The sequence below is a fragment of the Manis pentadactyla genome, chromosome 2 (genome assembly GCF_030020395.1).
Source record: "Manis pentadactyla isolate mManPen7 chromosome 2, mManPen7.hap1, whole genome shotgun sequence".
Lineage (NCBI taxonomy): Eukaryota > Metazoa > Chordata > Mammalia > Pholidota > Manidae > Manis > Manis pentadactyla.
In genome coordinates, this window is record NC_080020.1 from 60,250,173 (window position 1) to 60,276,451 (window position 26,279).

General features: G+C 34.8%; 1 protein-coding gene across 1 annotated transcript in view; it reads left to right on the forward strand.

The window, feature by feature from the left end:
• SLCO6A1 (solute carrier organic anion transporter family member 6A1) overlaps nucleotides 1–26,279 on the forward strand; it is a 266,388-nt gene that overhangs the window by 230,830 nt on the left and 9,279 nt on the right. Inside the window, 1 exon segment of the mRNA XM_057497503.1 lies at nucleotides 10,596–10,783. Within this exon segment, the coding sequence (XP_057353486.1) occupies nucleotides 10,596–10,783 (188 nt within the window).

Consider the following 26,279-nt stretch of genomic DNA (forward strand, 5'->3'; position numbering starts at 1 on the left):
AGAACTGTCTGTTCAGCTCCTCTGCCCATTTTTTAAGTGGATTATTTGCTTTTGTTTGTTGAGGTGTGTGACCTCTTTATTTATTTTGGATGTCAAGCCTTTATAGGATTTGTCATTTACGAATGTATTCTCCCATACTGTAGGGTACCTTTTTGTTCTATTGATGGTGTCCTTTGCTGTGCAGAAGCTTTTCAGCTTGATATAGTCCCACTTGTTCATTTTCACTTTTGTTTTCCTTGCCCGGGGAGATATGTTCATGAAGAAGTCACTAATGTTTATGTCCAAGAGATTTTTGCCTATGTTTTTTTCTAAGAGTTTTATGGTTTCATGACTTACATTCAGGTTTTTGATCCATTTTGAATTTACTTTTGTGTATGGGGTTAGACAGTGATCCAGTTTCATTCTCTTACATGTAGCTGTCCAGTTTTGCCAGCACCATCTGTTGAAGAGACTGTCATTTCCCCATTGTATGTCCATGGCTCCTTTATCGAATATTAATTGACCATATATGTTTGGTTTAATGTCTGGAGTCTCTAATCTGTTCCACTGGTCTGTGGCTCTGTTCTTGTGCCAGTACCAAATTGTCCAGACCCACTTACCTTTCTATGCTCCTCATTTTTATAGGAAACTGAACTAGAGGATGAGATCTCCTTTATTCTGGTTTCTGACTGGATGCAAGTAATAAGAAATCCTACTAGAAAATCAGAAAGACAAGAAAAAAAGTGAAATCATTATGTTATTGCTTTGGTTCCCTCTCTTAGCCATGCCTGACTACTTCCCTTGACTAAAGGTCTTAGTTTCTCTCAGAGAGGCCCTCTCCACATGACTGTTGCCTTCTGGTAACCATTGTTACCCCAGGACCCTTCAGCAAATCCTTTCAAATCTACTTTCAAAATAAATGCTGGGTCTGGCTATCTGACTATCTTCATTTGCTCCAATACCACCCTGGCCCCAATCACCATTGCCTTGCATCTTATATTTCAATTGGTTTTCAATGATTCTGTCTTCTTTACCCTTCCTTCCATAGTTCAGTATAGCAGCCAGAGTGATCTTTTAAAATGTCATTTATATAAATAATTTTCCAATGGTTTCACATTACTAAGAGTAAAAACCAAAGTCCTTAAATTGCTCTTCCAGTTATTTACTAATTTATGTATAACTACTTTTCCCCCATTACTCTGATATTTTTTCTCTCAGTTTCCTTCATGTTCATTCTGCTCTAGCCACATTTTTCTCCTTGCTTTTCTTTGTACTTGTCAAGCAAGCTCCAGCCCCAAGGCTTTTAAATTTCTTTGTGTGCTTTTTCCCCCTACCTGGATTACACTTCTTTCAGATAACCACATGGCTCACTCCTTTGCCTTCTTCAAATCTTTGCTCAAATATCACTGCATCCTTGAGCTATTTCCTGATTTTGCTGAGTTCACCCCTGTAATGCCTATATTTTTTTCTTTGCTTTCTTTTTCTCTCCAAAGTATTTTTCATCATGTGCTCCACTGTAGGTGCTATCTTTTGTAATTGCCTGCCTCATCCAAGTAGAAAGTTCCCTACATGAAGGCAGGGATTTCTACTGTGTTGTTTACTGTGATATCCCAACACCTAGAATGATGTTTGGTACATGGGTACTAAAAAAATATTGTGGAATGAGTGAATTGCAATTTGAGTATTTGGATATTTCTATTTGTTATTTAACATATCCAGTAAACACTTTTCAACTTCTCCAGACAAACTGACGTTATGTTTGTACCATCATTTTTTGAGTTATTCAGATTCAAGCTATCTTTGTTTCCTCCTATTTCTTAACTAGTAACCTAGTTTCCATATTTCTTTTGGAATTTTTTGGAGTTTAGAGTCTTTTCAATAGAATAATAAATCGCTAACTGGTCTCTATATCTTCAAGCTCTCTTTACTTCTTTTTAGAAAATATCATGTATTCATCTTTCTTTAATTATCAACCGTACAATAACCTCAACTTTTCATTAGTTCCCATTCAGGGCTATGTTGTGACTTTCACTGACTCTAGACACTTTTGCCTTTGTAAGTGCCTTCCTTCATTCAGACACACAAATATATATAATGTATAACTGTATTGACATGAAGACAAATATCCAGGTGGGACTCATTATTACATATTTATTATTATTATTATTATTATTATATGATTTTAAAAAAATACTACAATTAAAACATTTATGAGGCCCTGAAAGTATTGTGGGCCCTAGGCACTATTCCTTCTCTGCCTAATACAGAACAGCCGTGTCATCACTACAGACAGAATAAAGTTCTGTCAGCATGGGTCTAAAACCTTCTATAGTAAGAGTAACATGGTTAATTGTCCATATTTCAAATCCCAGCTAATTTTATTTTATTTAACACATTTTACTTAATTGCCCCTAATTGTCCAACAATTACTTGTGCAATTGAATGTAAATATTTTTGGTAAAATTTCTTAAGTTAGAAGAATTTTGGGGGGACGGAGCCAACATGGCGGCGTGAGTAGGACAGTGGGAATCTCCTCCCAAAAACATATATACTTTTGAAAATACAACAAACACAACTAGCCCTAAAAGAGAGACCAGAAGACGCAGGACAGTGGCCAGACTGCAGCTACACCAGCGAGAACCCAGCGACTGGTGAAAGGGGTAAGATACAAGCCCCGGCCCCGCGGGACCCGAGCGCCCCTCCCCCCAGCTCCCGGCGGGAGAACAATAGGCAGAGCGGGAGGGAGACGGAGCCCAGGACTGCCGAACACCCAGCCCCAGCCACCCCCACCAGAGCACAGACACAGTGCGTGGGCAGAGGGCCCTGGATACTGGGGGAACAGGGCAGTAAGACCTCTGAACGGGTGCCGAAGCTGATGCCCCTGTGACAAAGAAAAGCGGGGGCTTTTTGAAAGTCTTAAAGGGACAGGGACTTAACAGCTTGATGGAAACAACCCAGGTCACAGTACAGCAGCTGGAAATTACAGGGAAAACCGGGTGCACTAATCCCCTGGGCAACAGCTCTGAGACCCCTCACGGAGGCAAACAGTCAAGCAGCCCCCCCATCCATTACCCCACCGGGCGATGCGAAAGCAGAGAAGCAGCCTGAGACAAATTCCGCCCACAGAAAGGGAAATTTCTCCCTTCCAGCCAGGCAAGACACAAAGACCCACTCTACACGCAATTACCCAACACAAGCCACTAGGGGTCGCAGTTGTCCCAGTAAAGAAAGGCCAGTAGCAAGTGAAAATTTTGGCCCTCCCAGCTGACAGTCAATAGCACCTGTCAACATGAAAAGGCAAAAAAATATGATCCAGAAAAGACTAACCCAGACAGCTTCGGCATCTGCTACATCTTCCCCTGAGAAGGAATCTGGGGAGATAGATTTAGCCAGTCTTCCTGAAAAAGAATTCAAAACAAAAGTCATAACCATGCTGATGGACTTGTAGAGAAATATGCAAGAACTAAGGAAGGAGAATTCAGAAATAAAACAAGCTCTGGAAGGACTTCAAGACAGAATGGACAAGATGCAAGAGACCATTAATGGACTAGAAAACAGAGAACAGGAACGCAGAGAAGCTGATGCAGAGAGAGATAAAAGGATCTCCAGGAATGAAAGAATTTTAAGAGAGCTGAGTGATCAAACGAAAAGGAACGATATAAGAATTATAGGTATTCCAGAAGAAGTAGAGAGAGAAAAGGGGATAGAAAATGTCTTTGAAGAAATAATTGCTGAAAACTTCCCCAAACTAGGGGAAGAAATGGCCTCTCAGACCACAGAGGTACACAGAACTCCCATGACAAGGGATCCAAGGAGGGCAACACCAAGACACATAATAATTAAAATGGCAAAGATCAAAGACAAGAACAAAGTATTACAGGCAGCCAGAGAGAAAAAAAAGGTTACCTACAAAGGAAAACCCATCAGGCTATCATCAGACTTCTCCAACAGAAACCCTACAGGCCAGAAGAGACTGGCATGATATACTTAATGCAATGAAACAGAAGGGCCTCGAACGAAGAATACTGTATCCAGCACGAATATCATTTAAATATGAAGGAGGGATTAAACAATTCCCAGACAAGCAAAAGTTGAGGGAATTTGCCTCCCACAAACCACCTCTTCAGGGCATCCTACAGGGACTGCTCTAGATGGGAGCACTTCTAAAAAGAGCACAGAACAAAACACCCAACATATGAAGAAGGGAAGAGGAGGAATAAGAAGGGAGAGAAATAAAGAATCATCAGACTGTGTTTATAATAGCTCAACGAGCGAGTTAAGTTAGACAGTAAGATAGTAAAGAAGCTAACCCTAAACCTTTGGTAACCACAAACTTAAAGCCTGCAATGGCAATAAATTCATACCTTTCAATAATCACCCTAAATGTAAATGGACTGAATGCACCAATCAAAAAACACAGAGTAATAGAATGGATAAAAAAGCAAGATCCATCCATATGCTGCTTACAAGAGACTCACCTCAAACCCAAAGACGCGCACAGACTTAAAGTCAAGGGATGGAAAAAGATATTTCAAGCAAACAACAGAGAGAAGAAAGCAGGTGTTGCAATTCTGGTATCAGACAAAACAGACTTCAAAATAAAGAAAGTAACAAAAGACAAAGAAGGGCATTACATAATGATAAAGGGCTCAGTCCATCAAGAGGATATAACCATTATAAATATATATGCACCCAATACAGGAGCACCAACATACCTGAAACAAATATTAACAGAACTAAAGGAGGAAATAGAATGCAATGCATTCATTCTAGGAGACTTCAACACACCACTCACTCCAAAGGACAGATCCACCAGACAGAAAATAAGTAAGGACACAGAGGCACTGAACAACACACTAGAACAGATGGACCTAATAGACATCTACAGAACTTTACATCCAAAAGCAACAGGATACACATTCTTCTCAAGTGCACATGGAACATTCTCCAGAATAGACCACATACTAGGACACAAAAAGAGTCTCAGTAAATTCCAAAAGATTGAAACCCTACCAACCAACTTTTCAGACCACAAAGGCATTAAACTAGAAATAAGCTGTACAAAGAAAGCCAAATGGCTCACAAACACATGGAGGCTAAACAACACGCTCCTAAATAATCAATGGATCAATGACCAAATCAAAATGGAGATCCAGCAATATATGGAAACAAATGACAACAACAACACTAAGCCCCAACTTCTGTGGGACACAGCAAAAGCAGTCTTAAGAGGAAAGTATATAGCAATCCAAGCATATTTAAAAAAGGAAGAGCAATCCCAAATGAACGGTCTAATGTCACAATTATCGAAACTGGAAAAAGAAGAACAAATGAGGCCTAAGGTCAGCAGAAGGAGGGACATAATAAAGATCAGAGAAATAAATAAAATTGAGAAGAATAAAACAATAGCAAAAATCAATGAAACCAAGAGCTGGTTCTTCAAGAAAATAAACAAAATAGATAAGCCTCTAGCCAGACTTATTAAGAGGAAAAGAGAGTCAACACAAATCAACAGTATCAGAAACGAGAAAGGAAAAATCACGACGGACCCCACAGAAATACAAAGAATTATTAGAGAATACTATGAAAGCCTATATGCTAACAAGCTAGGAAACCTAGGATAAATGGAAAACTTCCTAGAAAAATACAACCTTCCAAGACTGACCCAAAAACAAACAGAAAATGTAAACAGACCAATTACCAGCAACGAAATTGAAGCGGTAATCAAAAAACTACCAAAGAACAAATCCCCCGGGCCACATGGATTTACCTCGGAATTTTATCAGACATACAGGGAAGACATAATACCCATTCTCCTTAAAGTTTTCCAAGAAATAGAAGAGGAGGGGATACTCCCAAATTCATTCTATGAAGCTAACATCAGCCTAATACCAAAACCAGGCAAAGACACCACCAAAAAAGAAAACTACAGACCAATATCCCTGATGAACGTAGACGCAAAAATACTCAACAAAATTTTAGCAAACCGAATTCAAAAATACATCAAAACCGTCGTACACCATGTCCAAGTGGGATTCATCCCAGGGATGCAAGGATGGCACAACATTCGAAAGTCCATCAATATCATCCACCACATCAACAAAAAGAAAGACAAAAACGACATGATCATCTCCATAGATGCTGAAAAAGCATTTGACAAAGTCCAACATCCATTCATGATAAAAACTCTGAGCAAAATGGGAATAGAGGGCAAGTACCTCAACATAATAAAGGCCATCTATGAAAAACCCACAGCCAACATTATATTGAACAGCGAGAAGCTGAAAGCATTTCCGCTGAGATCGAGAACTAGACAGGGATGCCCACTCTCCCCACTGTTATTTAACATAGTACTGGAGGTCCTAGCCACAGCAATCAGACAAAACAAAAAAGTACAAGGAATCCAGATTGGCAAAGAAGAAGTTAAACTATCACTATTTGCAGATGACATGATACTGTACATAAAAAACTCTAAAGACTCCACCCCAGAACTACTAGAACTGATATCGGAATACAGCAAAGTTGCAGGATACAAAATCAACACACAGAAATCTGTGGCTTTCCTATATACCAACAATGAACCAACAGAAAGAGAAATCAGGAAAACAACTCCATTCAAAATTGCATCAAAAAAAATAAAATATCTAGGAATAAACGTAACCAAAGAAGTGAAAGACTTATATTCTGAAAAATACAAGTCACTCTTAAAAGAAATTAAAGGGGACACTAACAGATGGAAACGCATCCCATGCTCATGGCTAGGAAGAATTAATATCGTCAAAATGGCCATCCTGCCCAAAGCAATATACAGATTTGATGCAATCCCTATGAAACTACCAGCAACATTCTTCAATGAACTGGAACAAATAATTCAAAAATTCATATGGAACCACCAAAGACCCCGAGTAGCCAAAGCAATCCTGAGAAAGAAGAATAATGTAGGGGGGATCTCACTCCCCAACTTCAAGCTCTATTATAAAGCCATAGTAATCAAGACAATTTGGTACTGGCACAAGAACAGAGCCACAGACCAATGGAACAGACTAGACAATCCAGACATTAACCCAGACATATATGGAATATTTGATAAAGGAGCCATGGACATACAATGGCGAAATGACAGTCTCTTCAACAGATGGTGCTGGCAAAACTGGACAGCTACATGTAGGAGAATGAAACTGGACCATTGTCTTACCCCATATACAAAAGTAAACTCAAAATGGATCAAAGACCTGAATGTAAGTCACGAAACCATTAAACTCTTGGAAGAAAACATAGGCAAAACCTCTTAGACATAAACATGAGTGACCTTTTCTTGAACATATCTCCCCGGGCAAGGAAAACAACAGCAAAAATGAACAAGTGGGACTATATTAAGCTGCAAAGCTTCTGTACAGCAAAAGACACCATCAATAGAACAAAAAGGAACCCTACAGTATGGGAGAATATATTTGAAAATGACACATCCGATAAAGGCTTGACGTCCAGAATATATAAAGAGCTCGCACGCCTCAACAAACAAAAAACAAATAACCCAATTAAAAAATGGGCAAAGGAACTGAACAGACAGTTCTCCAAAAAAGAAATACAGATGGCCAACAGACACATGAAAAGATGCTCCACATGGCTAATTATCAGAGAAATGCAAATTAAAACTACAATGAGGTATCACCTCACACCAGTAAGGATGGCTGCCATCCAAAAGACAAACAACAACAAATGTTGGCAAGGCTGTGGAGAAAGGGGAACCCTCCTACACTGCTGGTGGGAATGTAAACTTGTTCAACCATTGTGGAAAGCAGTATGGAGGTCCCTCAAAATGCTCAAAACAGACATACCATTTGACCCAGGAATTGCACTCCTAGGAATTTACCCTAAGAATGCAGCAATCAAGTATGAGAAAGACCAATGTACCCCTATGTTTATCACAGCACTATTTACAATAGCCAAGAATTGGAAGCAACCTAAATGTCCATCTATAGATGAATGGATAAAGAAGATGTGGTACATATACACAATGGAATACTACTCAGCCATAAGAAAAGGGCAAATCCTACCATTTGCAGCAACATGGATGGAGCTGGAGGGTATTATGCTCAGTGAAACAAGCCAAGCAGAGAAAGAGAAATACCAAATGATTTCACTCATCTGTGGAATATAAGAACAAAGGAAAAACTGAAGGAACAAAACAGCAACAGAATCACAGAACTCAAGAATGGACTAACAGGTACCAAAGGGAAAGGGACTGGGGAGGATGGGTGGGTAGGGAGGGATAAGGGGGGGGCAGAAAAAGAGGGGTATTAAGATTAGCATCCATAGCGGGGTGGGAGAAAGGGGAGGGCTGTACAACACAGAGAAGACAAGTAGTGATTCTACAACAGTTTGCTACGCTAATGGACAGTGACTGTAAAGGAGTATATTGGGGGGACCTGGTATAGGGGAGAGCCTAGTAAACAAAGTATTCGTCATGTAAGTGTAGACTAATGATTAAAAAAAAAAAAACAGTGCCTGTGTGGTGACCTCCAATGAGTTCTACACAATGATATAAAGGGCATATAAAAGTGTAGGCAAAGGGTCTGTTTGTGTTTATACAGAGGATCAAAGCCTAATTTGGCTACCCCGAAAATGAACTAAGATACGATATGAAAAAGAACTTCCAACATCTGCACTCTCGGGAAGACTCATGACAGAAGATGATCAGCAAAAAAAAAACCCCAACAAAGATCCACGCACTGCCACAGGTGTAGATGCACTCATTCCACCAGTTCCTGGACTTGCCATGGGAATGAGGAAGGAGATATCTAAGCTGGCCTGTGCATACAGTAAAACAAAAAATTGGACTGGACCTATACTGTTGGAACTCAACCAAGAATTAGGAGAAGTGCAAATTGTAGCACTCCAAAATCTTACAACCACAGACTATTTATTGTTAAAAGAACATATGGGATGTGAACAGTTCCCAGGAATGGGTTGTTCTAATTTATCTGATTTCTCTCAGACTGTTTAAGTTCAGTTGGACAATATCCACCATATCATAGATAAGTTTTCACAATTGCCTAAGGTGCCTAACTGGTTTTCTTGGTTTCACTGGAGATGGCTGGTAATTACAGGTATGCTTTGGTTAGGTAACTATATTCCTATTATGTTAATGTGTGTGCACAATTTAATTAGTAGTTTAAAACCTATCCATGCTGAAGTTACTCTACAAGAAGATATGTCAAAGAAATAATCAATCTTCCCAGGTTTTCTTCTGCCTGCTACTTCTATAGCTTTTCTTCTTCCTACCTAATCACAACCTTTAAATAGAACTCGTGCCACATGTCGAATTTACCGAGTATCATAATTCTTCCAAGTGGTAAAGACACCTCAAGACAAATGCTGGGCATAGAAGCCACAGGGCCTAAATATGCAAAGAAGTAAAAAGCTAACCTTTTCAAACAATAAGGCTTCTCTCTCACTTACCAACTTAACATTTCCCTGTATGGCCCCGGAAGATGACTGGTTAGCCAGAGACGGGTAAGATTCCTCAAGGGAGGAACAACCTAAGACAGGCACAGTCGCAGGGGGGCCATCTGGTGAGAAAATGGGGAGCAGCAGAGGTGAGGCTTAGAACCTTCCCCCTCATGCTCTGAGAGAAATCTTCTGCATACATGGATGTTTATTGCCCTCGTCTAGCTCGGTTTAACACATAGTCTACAGGCACACACCTGATCATCTACATTTGCTCTCTTACAACACTAAACTCTGTTTTCTACCTTTATCTCGTATCTACCTACCACTTCAGCATTTTATTAAAAATAATAATAATAGAGAAATGTGGTATCCACATATAAATCAAGTTTAAAAATCAAATGAATATTCATATTTGAACTGACTGTTTATAGTTCATAATGCATAAACAAAAGCGCAAGCTTCTGTGATGACTGCCCTTGCACTGTTCACCATGTAACTTATTCACTATGTAAGAATTTGTGCTCCATGTAAGAATTTGTTCATTATGCATCAGAAGATTGGAGACTGATGAAAATTAGGCTTGGGGTGGATTAATGATTGTGCATTGAGTATTGACCCCCCTATACAGAAATTTATTGTTGTTAATAACTATTTGATCAATAAATATGAGAGATGCCCTCATATATATATATATATATAAACACACTTCCAATAGTAAAATAAATAAGTAACCGGGATGTAATGTATAGCATAAGGAATATAGTCAAAATATTGTAACAACTTGGTATGGTGATAGCTGGTACCTAGAATTATCATGTATATAAATGTTGAATCACTGTGTTGTACACCTGAAACTAATGTAATGTAATACTGTGTGTCAACTACACTTCAATAAAAAAAAAAAAAGAAGAATTTTTCCTAAGTAGCTGTAATTACACACACACACACACTCATACACATACACGTTATTCTTTGTTAGGCATAATACCTTGGGACTTATTAATGTTTCATTTCTGAATAGTGAATGGCATATTTAATATAAGAATACTTGCTAATAAAACTGGTCAGTCTCTCTGTTGTTACTGATTTAAATTTTATTTTACAATAATAGGTTTTGCTTTATGACTGTATTTCTAAAAAATGTTCCATATTATCATTTTCAGGCATACTACAATTGTTCTTGCATTAAGGAAGGATTAACAATTTCAGATGATGAAGGTGAACTTGTTGATGCTAAACCTGGGACATGTGATGCAAAGTGCTATAAATTACCTCTGTTTATTGCCTTTTTTTTTTCTTCAATTGTGTTTTCTGAGTTTTCTGGTGTACCAAGCACCCTGATCATCCTTTGGTATGTACATATTACTCATAATCTATTATTAATTTAATATGTAAGAAAGGAAATTTTAGGAAGATTTAAAAATATTACAGTAAATAATTTATTCTTCTGTTTCAAGAAGCAATTGCTAGAGGGAAAGATTCATTATCAAAATTCATGTATATGCCTAATTCTCTGTTTTAACTAATTTCACTGCATAAGTGTGTAGATATCACATTTAGTTTTAATTAATTAAGAACTAATTTAATTTACAACATGGAAAATTCACATAGGAAAATTGTTACATTATCAAAATTCATGTATATATGTTGAATTCTCTAATTTACTTGCATAAAGGGTATAGATGTCATATTCAGTTTAACTTTAATTTAAAACTAAATTAATATACTTAATTTAACATACCTGGAAAATTCATAAACATAGGGAAGTTGTTGGTTATAACACAGATGTGGTATAATGTTGATTCATTAGTTTAGGTTATTTATTGAATATTTACTTCTATATTAGAAAATTTGACTATGAGAAAACTTCAGCATCATCAAAAAAGGAATGTAACTTTTAGAATTTTAGTACATAAATTTGTTATTCCAAATTAAAGCAACATTTGTTATTAATTTGTTCTGCCTGAATATGTGAAAGTTAGTTTTTATATTTATTTTTTTATATTTATATATTTATATTTGTTTATTTTTACATTTAATATTTATTTTTATAACTAGCAGAATAATTGGTCATTATTTTCAAATTAGTTTTTTCAAGATCTAGCACCTCTTTAATCATGAGGAGTAATTTGTTGTACAGTGAATCAGCTTTTTTATTCATTCATCTGTGGCACTGAAATTACAGAGATCAGTAAGATATGGACCTTGCTATCTAGTTGTTTACAGAGTTTAATAAGTGGAGAAAAACACATAAAAACAAGTGAAGTGAATATTTAGAAGTTCCTTAATTAAAGTCTGTACAGACTTTCTGAGGAACAAGGAGGAGAAAATGGTAATTTTTATCTGGGATGCTGTGGAAATCCTTATAGAAGGTCTGGCACTTGAATTGAGTTATGAAGATAAGTGATTTCTCGTAATGCAAGCAGGCTGGGGGCATGTTTTTACAGGAAGTGTGAGCAGTGAAAGTAGACGTAAAAATGTGTGAAACTTCTCGGCAAAGAGTTTGTCATGACAGGAGTGATGTGATGGTGAATGGGACAAGATGTGAACTCAGTAAAAGCCTGACCATGGGAGACTTTCTTTGCCATGTTAATGTGAATGATGATATTCTGTGAATATCTAGAAGCCACAGAAAACAATAAGCCACAGGAGTAAAAGTGATTGAGTATTCATTTTAGATAGAGTACTTTGAAGATAGTGTGGAAGATGAAGTAGAGGGGAAAAACTGGAGAAAAAGGAAGGCACTTATGAAACCATTTTGGAATTTAGTAGTGGTGTTTAGAGATAGACATGATAGTATATTTGGGAAATATGTAGTTTGGGTAAAAGGGCAAGGTTATTACTTTGATGTTCCTGGTACAAAATATGAAGAAATTTAGGAATAAGTCCAGATTTCTAGTCTGGGGAACTAAATGAATGATAATCCATTAACTGAGATAAGAAAATTCAAGGAGAAGAGAAAGCTCAGATTGATGACAATCAGTACAATGTTAAACATGGCTTATTTAAATTTCATGTCAAGTATCCATGCAGATGTTCCCAGCAGTGGGCAAAGAATGATGATAGTAATAGTTCAAAGTTTAGCTCTGAATCTTCTCACTTTTTCCAGTAACTATACATAGCAATATGGATAATAAAATGCACATGCATGCACTTACACAAACATGCACATGCATGCATATGCATATAATATTGTTTCAATGAAGTTATGAGATAGATAAAAAATGACAAAGTTGGAATTGCATGTAAATATTGCCAAAATTGAAGCAGAACTGGCAGCCAGCTTGTTTAAGATGTTCATGAAGATGTTACAAAGAATAACAGTAAATGTGGAGAGGGTCTCAGGATTGACAGACCTCAAATATCATTTTGCTCAGAAGGAGAGGACCCCACCTCAAGGTGGAAGGTGTAAGAGCAGGACCTATGTAGATAAGTCAAGGAAGACTCTTTCTGAAATGAAAGAAAGAAGAAGCTTGGGAAATTTCCAGGAGGTCCAGACATGGCAGATCTTAAAAAATGCTAGCAAAATATACCTTCCGCAAATGAACATATAATCTTGGAAAGTTAGAAATTTTAAAATATCTTAAGAGCCCAGGGCTGGAAGTAGAGTTTCTTTTGAAGTAAGGCATATTTGGAGAGGCAGAGGAAGTAAAACCAGGCATATGAATCATAGTTAAGTCTTCCCCTATATCAACAAAGGATATAACTCTTAAGTTTTGAAGTGTAGAAATGATACCCCATGTTCCATTCCCATAATATTCTGCCTCTAGATTAAGAAAATTCACCTCATTCAACTATGAGTAAGTAGGAAAGGAAAGGAAAAGTTTCACCTATATACAAAATAATTATAGTTAAAGAAATGAAACTTATTAGCTTTAATTTCCACAGACAATGAAAACTTACTAGAAAAATGTTACCATGTGTCAGATAAAAATGTAAATGAAACTGTATGTAAATTTAAACTAGAAAAATTGATCATGGCCATAAGAGAAAAAGAACTAGATGAAGGAGGCTACGGAATAAAAACAGATAGAACTCAGGGAAGAAATTAAAGGGAAAAAATTCAGAAGGGAAAACTAAATTATAAAACACACAAGGAAGAAAAGACAATGTAGAAAGCAAGCATGGGTTATAGAAAGCAAAACAAAAAAGAGAAGTGGAGAAGATGAAATAGAAATAAGAAAAAAGTATTAGAGAAAGAAGCAAATATAGAAGATAGGCAAAGGAGGCCCAACATATACATAATTGGAGTCCTCAAGGAAGAGAACTAAAACAAAGAATAAATATTTAAAGCTATATTTAAATTAAACTTTACTGAAATAGTGATATTTAATAGATACTGGAAAAATAAGAAATAATGAATAAGTACTGTAGTAAAATAAGATTTGAATTTACATATTGAAATGGAACATCAAGTATATAGAGAAATTGACCCAGAACAGTCAACACTGAGATAAACTGTAGTAAAATCATTGTATTAAATGGGGAAGAAGTAATCCTTTTCTTATCCAAAAATGTGAAAGCAAATAAATTTGGCATCAGATAACTCAACAACATTCACCTCCAGAAGACTAGAGAGAGACTTAAAAGACCCTCAAAGAAAGAAAAAGTTAGCTAATTATTTCTTCATCAACAAACTGCTGTACAATTATGAACAGCTTTGATACAAAATAACCCAGAAAATATTATGATATACTCCTTAAGGATCAAGCAAGGCAAGATATGATTGGGAAACTTTGAAAAAAGTTCTGGTACTGAGCATTGAATATGTTAAACTAAACAGATTTAACTACTTTATTTACAAAATGTAATTAATTTATACTAGAACTAAGACAAATACTAAGCTGAGCATAAGGTGACAAAATAGAGTGAAATGTAATATGCTTTGATAAAGTAGAAATTACCCAAGTAACAAAAATGGGAGAAAAAAGGGCAGACAGATCAAAAGAAGGATAAGCTTGCTGGCTGCCTAGTAGATAATAATTGGGGAATCAGGAGATATCACTTTAATAGACATTTTATTAAAGTGTAATATATATTCAGAAAGTACACAAATTGTAAGTGTACAGACTGATGGATTTTTACAAAGTGAAGACACCTATGTAACTATAATCTAATTCAAGAAATTGATCATTTCAAGTATGCCAAAAACCCCTCCCTAATTCCCTTCTTGTCACTAACCCCTTCATCCCCAAAAGTTACCACTATCCTAATTTCTATCATGAGTAGGTTAATCTATACTGTATTTGAGCTTTATGCATAAATAAGACAGACACAATGCATAGTTATTTGTGTCTGTGTTGTGTTACTCCATAATGTGCATATGAGAGTAATTCATATTGTTGCATATGAAAGAAATTCATTTTCAATGCTCTATAGCAGTGTCATCCAATCAGATTTTCTAAAATAATGGAAATGTTCTTTATCTTTTCTGTCTAATTTAGAAGCCTCAAGTTGCATGTGCCTATTGAGCATTTGAAATGCAATTAATGTGAAGGAGGTACTAAACATTTAGTTTTATTTAGTTTTAATTGACATAAATTTAAGTAGGCACATATGGCTAATGGTCACAATATTGCACAACATAGTTTTATAGTAGTCCATAGTAGGAATACACTTAAATTTGTTTATTCCTTCTACAGTTAATGTAGTTTCCAATTTAGGGCTATTATGTCTACTCTTTCTATGAACATTCTTATACTTTCGGGAATTCTCATTCTTTTGGGAAATGTGTGAATACATTTCTATTGAGTACATATATAAATGGAATTGCTGAGTCATAGGGTATATATATGTTAAGTTTTTAAATAAATTTAAGAAGTATTTATAGAAATTCATTCTTCTAGAATCTGTTGTTTTTAAACTCAAGCAATTTTGATGGGTGCATATATGTTTAATTTCATTGTGATTTTAATTGCTACATTCAGAAAACTAATGTTATTGAACATATTTTCCTTTATTAGCTATTTCCACATGATATGCAATTTGTCAAATGTCTGCTCAGTTCTTTTGTCTGTTTTTACATTGGGTTGTCCTGCTTATTACTGATTTGCAGTTCTTTATATACTTCAAGGGGCAGGTCATTTTCCATATATATTCATGACAACTGTTTTTTCAACTCTACTGTTTGCTTTTTCTCTCTGATAATGGCATCTTATGAGTAAAATAAAAAAGTTTGGGGAGGGAAAAGGGAGGAAAAGGGAGCCCTCATGCACTGTTATAGGGAATGTAATCTGGTACAGCCACTATGGAAAACAAAATGGAGGTTCCCCTAAAATTAAAAATAGAAATACCATATGACCCAGCAATCCCACTTCTGGGTATTTACTCAAAGAAAACAAAAATGTTAATTCAAAATTATATATATATATATATATATATATATATACACACACACACACATCCCTATGTTTATTGCAGCTTTATTTACAATAGCCAACATATGAAGCAACCTGTGTCTGTTGATAGATGAAAGTTGAAAAAAGCGGTGAGAGCAGACATCCTTGTGTTGTTCCTGATTTTAGAAAAGCTGAAAGCTTTTCATGGTTGAGTATGATGTAACTGTGGGTTTATCATACCTAACCTTGATTATACCGAGGTATGTTTCCTCTGTACCTACTTTGTTGAAAGTTTTTATCATGAATTGAGGTTAAACTTTATCAAATGCTTTTTCTGCATCTATTGAGATGATCATATATATGATTTTCATCTTTCCTTCTGTTAATGGGCATATCACATTGATTTATTTATGAATATTGAACCATCTTTGCATCTCTGGAATAAATTCTGCTTGGTCATGGTGAGTGATCCTTTTAATGTATTTTTGAATTTTCTTTGCTAAAATTTTGTTGAGGATTTTTATATCTGTGTTCATCAGGGATATTGGTCTTTAATTCTCTTTTCTTGTAATATCTTTCTATCTTTGGTTTCAGGGGAATACTGGCCTTGTGGAATAAATTTGGAAGGATTCCTTTCTCTTCTATTTTTAGAATGTTTGAGGATAGGTCTTAGCTCTTCTGTAAATATTTGGCAGAATGCACCTGTGAAGCCATGAAGTCCTGGACTTTTGTTTCTTGGGAGTTTTTTGATTACCAATTCAATTTCATGACTAGCAATTGGTTTGCTCAGATTTTCTATTTCTTCCTGGGTCAGTCTTGAAAGACTGTATGTTTCTAGAAATTTATCTGATTCTCCTAGGTTGTTCAATTTGTTGGCATATAACTTTTCATTGTAGTCTCTCATAATCCTTTTGTGTCAGTTAAAACTTGTTTTTCATTTCTGATGTTATTTATTTGAATCCTCTTTTTTTTCTTGATGAGCCTGGATAAATATCTGTCATTTATCTTTTCTACTGTGGGTTTCTTATTCTTTTTAAGTCTCTATTTCATTTATTTCTACTATGATCTTTATTATTACCTTCTTTCTGCTAACTTTGGGCTTTGTTCTGTTTTCTTGTTCCTTTAGGTGTAAGCTTAGATTGTTTATTTGAAAATTTTCTTGTTTCTTGAGGTAGGCCCGTGTCACTAGAAATGTTCCTTAGAACTGCTTTTGCTATGTCCCAAGGATTTTGAAGCATTGTGTTTCTTTTTTTTTAAATTTTTGTATCATTAATGTACAATAACATGAGCAACATTATGGCTATTAGACTCCCCCCATTATCAAGTCCCCACCACATACCCCATTACAGTCACTGTCCATCAGCATAGTAAGATGAAGCATTGTGTTTGTTTTCATTTGTCTTTGTGTATTTTTTTATTTCCTCTTTGATTTTTCATTAATTCATTGGTTGTTTAGTAGCATGTTGTTTAGTCTTTACATATTTGTGTTTTTATTCCAGTTTTTTTCTTGTAATCAATTTCTTGTTTCATACCACTGTGGTTGGAAAAGATGCTTGATATGATTTTAATCTTAGTTTTATTGAAACTTGTTTTTGGCCTAACATGATCTGTCCTAGAGAATATTCCATGTGCACTTGAAAAGAATGTGTATTTTGCTGTTTTGTGTGGAAGTTAAATCCATCTGGTCTAATGTCTTTCAAAGCGACTGTTTCCTTACTGACTTTTTGCTGGATGATCTATCCATTGATGTAAGTAGGGTGTTCAACTCCCTGAATATTACTGTATTGTTGTCAATTTCTCCCTTTACATCTGCTAATATTTGTTTTATATATTTAGGTTCTCCTCTTTTGAGTGCATAGATATTTACAATTATTATATCCTCTTGCTGGATTGGTCCCTTTATCATTACATAATGCCCTCTTTTGTCTCCTGTTACATTCTTTGTTTTGAAGTCTTATTTGGTCAGATAAAAGTTTTGCTACCCCAGCTTTTTTTTCCCACTTCCATTTGCATGGAATGCCTTTTTTTCCTTCCCTTCACTTTGTGTCTTTAGGTCTGAAGTGAGTCTCTTATAGGCAGCATGTAGATGGATCTTATTTTTTTATACATTCAGTCACCCTATGTCTTTTGATTGGAGCATTTAGACCATTTGCATTTAGAGTAACTATTGATATGTATGTGCTTATTGCCCTTTTGTTAACTGTTTTCTGGTTGTTTTTGTAGTTCTCTATTCCTTTCTCCTTCTCTTGCTTTCTTCCCTTGTGATTGATGACTTTCTTTAGTGTTATACATGGATTCCTTTCTCTTAATTTTTGTGTATCTGTTACAGGTTTTAGCTTTGAGGTTACCGTGAGGTTCATATACAACATCCTAAATATATAACAGTCTGCAATAAGTTGATAGTCTCTTAAGTTTAAATATATTTTAAAAGCACTACAAAGTTACTCCCTCTTCTCCATGTTTTAAGTATATGATGTCATGTTTTACATCTTTGTGATTTCCTTCACTAATTTTTATATGTAATTGATTAAAAATTTTTAATTGAAATATAGTTGATATACAATATTATATTGGTTTCAGATGAACAACTGAGTGATTTGACAATTACATACATTGCTAAATACTTACCATGGTAAGTGTAGTTACTGTCTATGATCATGCCATGATATTATGATGTTTTTGGCTATGGTCCCTATGCTAAACATCCATCCCTGTGACTAATATATTTCATAATTTGACATTTGTACCTCTTCATCCCCTTCAGTTATTTCACACATCCTCCCATTCCCCTTCCCCTCTGGTAACCAAGAGTCCATTATCTGTGTTTATGAGTTTATTTCTGTTTTGTTTGTTTTGCTTTTTAGAGTACACATATGTATGAAATTATATGATATTTGTCTTCCTCTGACTTAACTTAGCACAATACATACACATGTATTATGTATATAATACATATAACTGATTTTACTACTTTTGTCTTTTAACCTATATACTAGCTTTTAAGTGATGTACTATCTCTACCTTATGTTTGATTTTACCAGTGAAATTTTTTCCTTCCATAATTTTCTTCTATTTATTCCCTCTTCATTTTGCTTAAAGAAGTCCTTTTAACATTTCTTATAAGTGGAGATAAATTTTAACTTTTCTTTATGGAAAACTCTTCATCTCATCTTCGGTTCTGAATAACACATTCTCTGGCTAGAGCCTCCTTCATTGTTTTATCCTTTCAGCACTTGAATATATTATGTCACTTCCTTCTGACCTGCATAATTTCTGCTGAAAAGTCATATAATGACCTTATGGGGTTTCCATTTTATGTAACTAGTTGCTTTTTCTCTTGCTGCTTTTAGGATTCTCTCTCTATCTTTAATCTTTGACATCTTAATTATTACATGTTTTGGTGTGGACTGCCTTGCATTCATCTTGTTTTGTACTCCCTTTGATTCCTGGACTAGATGTATGTTTTCTTCTCCAGGTTAGAGGAGTTTTCAGCTATTATTTCATCAAGTATGTTTGCTGCCCCTTTCTATCTTTCTTCTCTTTCTGGGCCCCCTATAACATGAATGTTAATATGTTTGATGTTGTCCTCAAGGTCTCAACCTATTTTCATTTTTAAAAATTCCTTTTTCTTTTTCCTGTTCAGCTGGAGTGTTTTCCATTACTCTATCAGATCACTAAATCCATTCCGCTGTATCCTCTAATCTGTGGTTGATTCTCTCTAAGTGTATTTTTCATTTCATTTGCTGTATTCTTCATCACTCATTGGTTTTTTTTTTAATATTTCCCATCTCTTTATTGAAGTTCACAGTGAGTTCATCCATTCTCCTCCCAAGTTCAGTGAGCATCTTTATAACTGTTACTTTGAACTTTTTATCAGGTGGATTGCTTAACTCTGTTTTGTATAGTTCTTCCTCTGAAGTTTTGTCTTTTTCTTTCATCTGGAGCAAGTTCTTCTGTCTTCTCATTTTGTTTGAATTTCTGTGTTTCTGTGAATTAGGCAGAACAGCTATGTGTCTTAGATTTGAAGAAGTGGCCTGTGCAGAGTCCATGTGCCTGGCAGCTTTGGCTGGTTGGCTGGAGCTGTTGTGGATGAGGGCTGCAGTGGGGCTGCAGTCATGGCGCCGCTGGAGCTGAAGCAGGCATGGGTTGGGTAGCTGTTGGGGCCCTCTGCACCCTGGCAGGGTGGCTGGAATTGAAGTGGGTTCAAGCTAGGGGATTTTTTGGACACTCTGTGCAGGGCATACCCTGACAATATAATAATTCAGTTTTTTGATTGGATTATATAGACTGTTCAATTAAAAGTAATTGTTGATATGTTTGAGTTTTTATCATTTTAGTGTTGTTTAAACATTTTTTTGTACTGTTTTTTTACTTCCTTTCTTTACTTTTTTGAATTGATCATTTCTAGTGTTATTTTACCTCTTTTATTTGCTAAATATGTTTCATTTTCTTGTAGTAGTCACTTTAGAAAATTACAAGAATATATATTTACTTTAAAGTCTAATGTAAATTAGTACTTTGCCAATTCTTGGATAATGCAGAGATATATGAATACTTTAACTCCATAAACTCTTTCCAACTTTTGTAATTTTTGCAATGTGTTTTGATTTTACTTAATTTTTAAGTCCTAAAGGATGTAAGTTTATATATTATATATTTATTGTCATACTGTCAGAATCTCTTTTTTTCTTTCATTTCTGTGCTTTCTTCAAAGATCATTTCTTTCTTCTAGTAAAATTTCTTTTACTGTGGTTCTGCTGGAAATGAATTTTATTGGTTTTATTATTATTATTATTTTAGTTTAAGAAGGTCCCTAGTCCACTTTTATTATAAAATCATAATTTGGCTAGCACTTTGAAGAAATACTTTAACTCTCTCCCTTACTTCCATGATAGTATTTTAATACTGTTCCTTTGAATGTAATGTACCTTTTTCTCTAGATGCTTTTAACCTTTTTCTCCTTGTCTTGGGATCTGATAAATTTTACTATGATATTCCTTAATATGATTTTGTTTGCATTTATGCTGCATGGGGTTTTAAAAATGTCTTATGTCTTTAAAAAACAGACTTGTTTTCTTTTCTTGTTATCTGTTATGATGGTAAGTGTGGTAGTTTGCTAGGCTCCCATTAAGTGGTATCAAGGGTCGAATGGCTTAAACAACAGAAATTAATTTTCTTACAGTTCTGGATTCTCAAAATTCAGCATCAAGGTTTTAGCAGGATTGATTCCTTTTGAGAGCTGTGAGTGAAGGATTTGTTCCCAATCTTCTTGGCTTATAGATGGCAGTCTTTCCCTGAAGCTTCTTGTCATCTTTGCTCTGTATATGTCTGTGTTTATATTTCCTTATCTTATAATGACGCCAGTCATATTGGACTAGGGGTCATCCAACTGACCTCATTTATCTTAATTGCCTCTGTAAAACCCTGTCTCCAGTACGGTGGCATTCTGAGGTACTTGGGGTTAGTATTTCAACATACATATATTTTGGAAAGGACACAATTCAGCCCGCAGCAGTAACCAACCATCCCATAGTTAATCATTTAATGACAACAGTTTATCCTTATCTTTCTTGGTCCTGTGAGTTGACTGAGTTCAATGGGGTAGTTCTTTCTTGGGGTTTCTCATAATCTTTTGTTCAGGTGGTATATGGCACTTGAATCATCTGATCAGTATGACTGGGCTGGATTTCCATGGTGGCTGACAATTTAGTCTAAATTTTTCTGGGAACCTAAAATTTTCTGGGGCTGATTGGTCATAACTGGGCTCTTTGTGTGACTTATACTTCTGCTAACAAAGTGCAGAGCTTGAAAAGAGAGCATTTCAAGTATTAGTGTTCCAAGAGACCCACACATAAGCTACAAGGCATAAGCTGTAAGGCTGTGTCTGACCTACGTTGGAAGTCCAGGAATGTTACTTTTCTGCATTATATTTGTCAAAAGAATCATTGTTTCAAGATGAGGAAAATTAGAACCCACCTTTTGATGTCAGAAGCAACATGCATGTGTAGGAAAAAAAAGGAATTGATAATAGCTGTCTTGGGTGATTTCAATAATTTTCATTGGTTTTAGAAAATTCTTAATTATTCTTTCTTCAAATGTTACTTCTGCTCCATTCCTTATTCACCTTTGGAATATCAGTTACACATATTATAAACCTTCCATGTGTCTCCTATGTTCTTTTACTTTCTTTTCATTTGTTTTCATGTTTTTTGTTTCAGACTTAAGTTTTTTTCCATTTACCAATATTCTACTTGATTAATCTTAACTTCACCTGCTTTTCCAGTTACCTATATTCTAGTTTACTAATTCTATCTTTATCTTTGTCTGTTTAGCTATTAAACTCACCTACTGGATTCTTAAAATAGTGTATTTTTCAGTTATAGGATTTAATTTCTTTTGAATAGATTCTAATTGTCTGATAATATTCCCTATCTTGTCATCTGTTCTCTTGGACATATTAATTGCCCAAATTTAAAATTTCTCTCATATCTAGCATCTGAATATTCTATAGAACTACTTATATTGTGTTTTTTTCTCTTGATCCTGTCTTTTATAATTCCTGTAATTATTTTTAATCATATGTGGGATTTTGTGTACCAAAAATAATTGAGGTCCTGGACATTAATAACTCCAAAATTTTTTATAATAGCTTTGTTCAGGCAGCTAGAATAGGGAGAGTTCTCTATAATTGAAACAGAAATTTAGTTCGTTTGAGGATAGGTTTAAGTCTTTAAAAGACATCAATTTTCAGATTTCCCTTTATCCTAGGGTATAGTTTTTCAAGATGTACTGACTGAAAGAAAGGTATGTTAAACATAGGGTCCTTCATTCTTGATGATATTTGAACTCTAATATTTGTCTTCCCAGTTACAATGAAACTTCCAAAAGCAATATTAACCATTCTTTTTACTTCATATTGAAAATAACAGCCAATTCATTTAGACAAGAATAAAAAACAACACACACAAACACATACCCACAAAATAAAGTAAGTTAAAAAAATTTTTAACCTATATTAAGTGATAAATGAAAACAGATTAAGGTCTCTAGTCTAGTTAATAGTAATAAACCAGTGTCATTTTCCTGGTTTTAATAGTATACTACAGTTATAAGATTTCATCATTGGGGGATGCTGGATGAAGGTATACACATTTTATACTATTTTTACTACTACCTGTGAGTTTCAAAATAGATAATAATTTCAGAATAGAAAGTTAAAAACTTGGGATGGGTGGGTGGAAAAGTTGAGGGGATAAAGAGGCACAAAAATTCTCAATCATCATGTAGGTTGGTCATGGGGCTAGTAATAAAGCATGGAGAATATAGTCAGTGATTCTGTAACATCTTCCTATGTTGACAGACAGTAGCTGTACTAGTTGGGGAAGGGGGAGGATTTAATAATATGGGTAACTGTTGAACCAATGTATTGCACACTTGAAACTAATATAAGAGTGTATATTAATTATACTTCAATAAAGAAATTAAAAACAAAATGAAACACACACACACCCAAATGTCACAAAAGCAGACTGACTTGTACAACTTGGAAAAATATATCCCTTATTATTGGATGATAGGCCTGATAACACCAATATATCAGTTCTCCTTAAGGTAATTGATAATTTTAATGTGATAATGAAAATACCAATAGAACTCTTAAACTATAAAACCTGATTCTAAAGTTCTTATGGAAAAATAGCAAGCAAGGGTAGCTTGGGAATCTGTAACAAAGAGGCACAACAATGGAAGTTTAGCCTTATAAACTAAAATGTACCAGAAAGTCTCAATAATTTAAGCAATATAGTATTGATTTATGCATAGACTGACAATAAGTCTAGAAATATATCTCAACTCATAGGGGAATTTAATATATAATGAAAGTGGAATCTTAAAGAAGTGCATCAAAAATGAACTTTTGAGAAAGTGGTTTGGGTATAACAAGATAGACTTTGAGGAAAATGTACACCTGGAGCCCACATGACATCCCAGGAGAACTCAAGTGGAACAGATTTAAATGTAAAAAAATTAGACAATACAAATGTTAGAAAAAGCATTGTCTTATTTCATAATTATCTTAAAAAGGGGAAAGTATTTATGACTAAAAATCTAGAAGTCACATGGAAAGACTAATAAATTTTATTCCATAAAATTAAAAATAAGAAGCAAAGTCAAAATCAAGCAACATTGAATATATGCAACTCATACCCTATAAAAAGATCAGTCCTTCCAATTATTAAAGTTCTCCTAAGTTAACACAATAAAAAATGAGAAAGCATCAAGGGAAACAAGATACAAATAGAAATATGAAAGGATGTTCAACCACACCTATAATAAGGGACATAGAAATTAAACATTTAATGTGATAATATTTCTTATGTTTCTAGTTGACAAGAATAAAATTTTGATAACAGAATATGTTTATGTGGCTATGTAGAAACAAGTACTTTCATATATTGCTTGAAATAGCACAAAATGGCACAACTCCTATGAAAAGTTATCTTTAAAACCTAAAAAAATTCCAAGTGTGTTTACCCATTATGCCAGCACTTGAACTTCTTGAAATCCTTTTTGCAGAAATTGTGTGAACAGATATATTTATAATCTGCACTATATACATACACATAAATTATATATGAACTACATGTGTAACAGTGGGAAAAAGCTAAGTTGGAAGGTGCAACAAGCTGGTTGAATAAAGGATTGCAATTCTGCACAATGCGATGTAATGCAATTGAAAAAAATGACAGGGAGACACTCTGTGTTCATATAGGAAAGGATCTTACAAATGTACTGTTACATGAAAAAAAATCAGGTACAGAACAGTGAATATAGTATGCTACTTCCTGTGAAGAAAGAAGGGAATGTACAGAGATATGATTTTAAAGTTATTTGTATTTGCCCAAAAAAACACTGAATTTTGTAATTATACTACAAATTCAACAAATCAGGGTTAATTAAAACTAACTACAATAAAAGTTAAAACCAAATACATAAATTGTGACATCACTATCAAGTAAGTGATAATTAGAGTCATGGAGGTAGAGTAAATGGAGTAGTAGTTTGTCATAGGCTGGTGTTCCTATAGAGGGAAACCAGAAAAGCTGGATTTAATGATAAAAATCATATATTTAAGGGCAGAATGTGGCAGAGGACCAAAGGGATTAAAATTCCAGAGAGAGAAGTTTTTAGAGGTGACTTGATGCTTTAAAGTTGTCCCTAAGGTTCTTGCCAATTTTCAATGAGGGCTGGATGCTGAGTGAAATAATCAGAATTTCACCTTTACACAGATCAGTTTGGCTTTTAAGTGGAGAGTGAAAGGATAAGGATGGTTGTTGAGAGATAAGTTAGGAAGTTGTTTCATTTTTTTTCAAGCCAAAGATATAGGCTTGGAGTAAGCCAGTGGAATTGGAGATGAAGAAAATCAGAGAAAAAGATAAGATAAAAATTATTTTTAAAAATCACAGTATTTGATTATTAATTGTGGAAAATGAGGAAAAAGATGGTGTCAAGGATGCCTCTTTCCAGGTTTTGGGCTTGAAAGCTGCATAGATGATGGTTCCACTTCTTGTGATAAGGACCATTAATGGAGAGCAACCTTTGTGTAGATAGAGACTCAAAAATAGAACTAAAGTCTTTTAAGAAAGCCATGGACTGGAAATACACATTTAGAAGTCATAAGATAGAGCAGAAGTTGCCTTTTATATTTTGGAAGAGTGCTAACAAATTGTTGACTCCATAAAATTCTTACATCATCCTATCATAGCCTTACTCGTTATGCAAAATACAAAAAAATTCACTTTGTTGTTAAAGCATAGTAGCTTTTCATTACAAATTTGGGAGATCTTGTAGATTTCTAATATTTATTTTTGTGCTGTTCATTTGATTTCAGAAAATTATAGGAATCATTAACCTTTTCATTTTGTTTTGTGTATCAGTTACAAAGAGGATTGTAATCAAACCGAAGATATACAAACACTTCTTAATGATTATACTTTTGAATTATACTCTGCTCTATATATGTTTCAGAGAGCAACAGTATCATTATTACATAAAAGAAAGCTACTTATGCTAAATGAAACAGTATACTCAATTATAGTTAGGCATTTGACCAACGTTTCCATTTTATTCCTAAAACTTATACTAAAGTTTGGTTCTAAAATGTGACACTATTTCTTTTACCTCTCTTTGATGAATCTGCTCATAATAAAAGTGTAAAGTGTTTATTTAAAAATATCATTATCATTTGAGAATTGGTTCATTTATTTTATTTTCTTAGTAGCAAACATTTGAGGAAAAGTATATATTTTTACCAGGTTGACATGGGTGGAATTATCTCCCTTTTTGCAGAATAGTCACAAAATGTTGTACATGTGCCACATTTGAATAAATTGAGTCATTTTGGATGAAAATTTTGGTCATACTAGAAACCAATCAGAAGACAGAGGAAAAGAGAGCCTATTGATGTAATCTGTTTAGGTCAGCCTCCCAGGGCAGAAAGCAAGGTAGAGA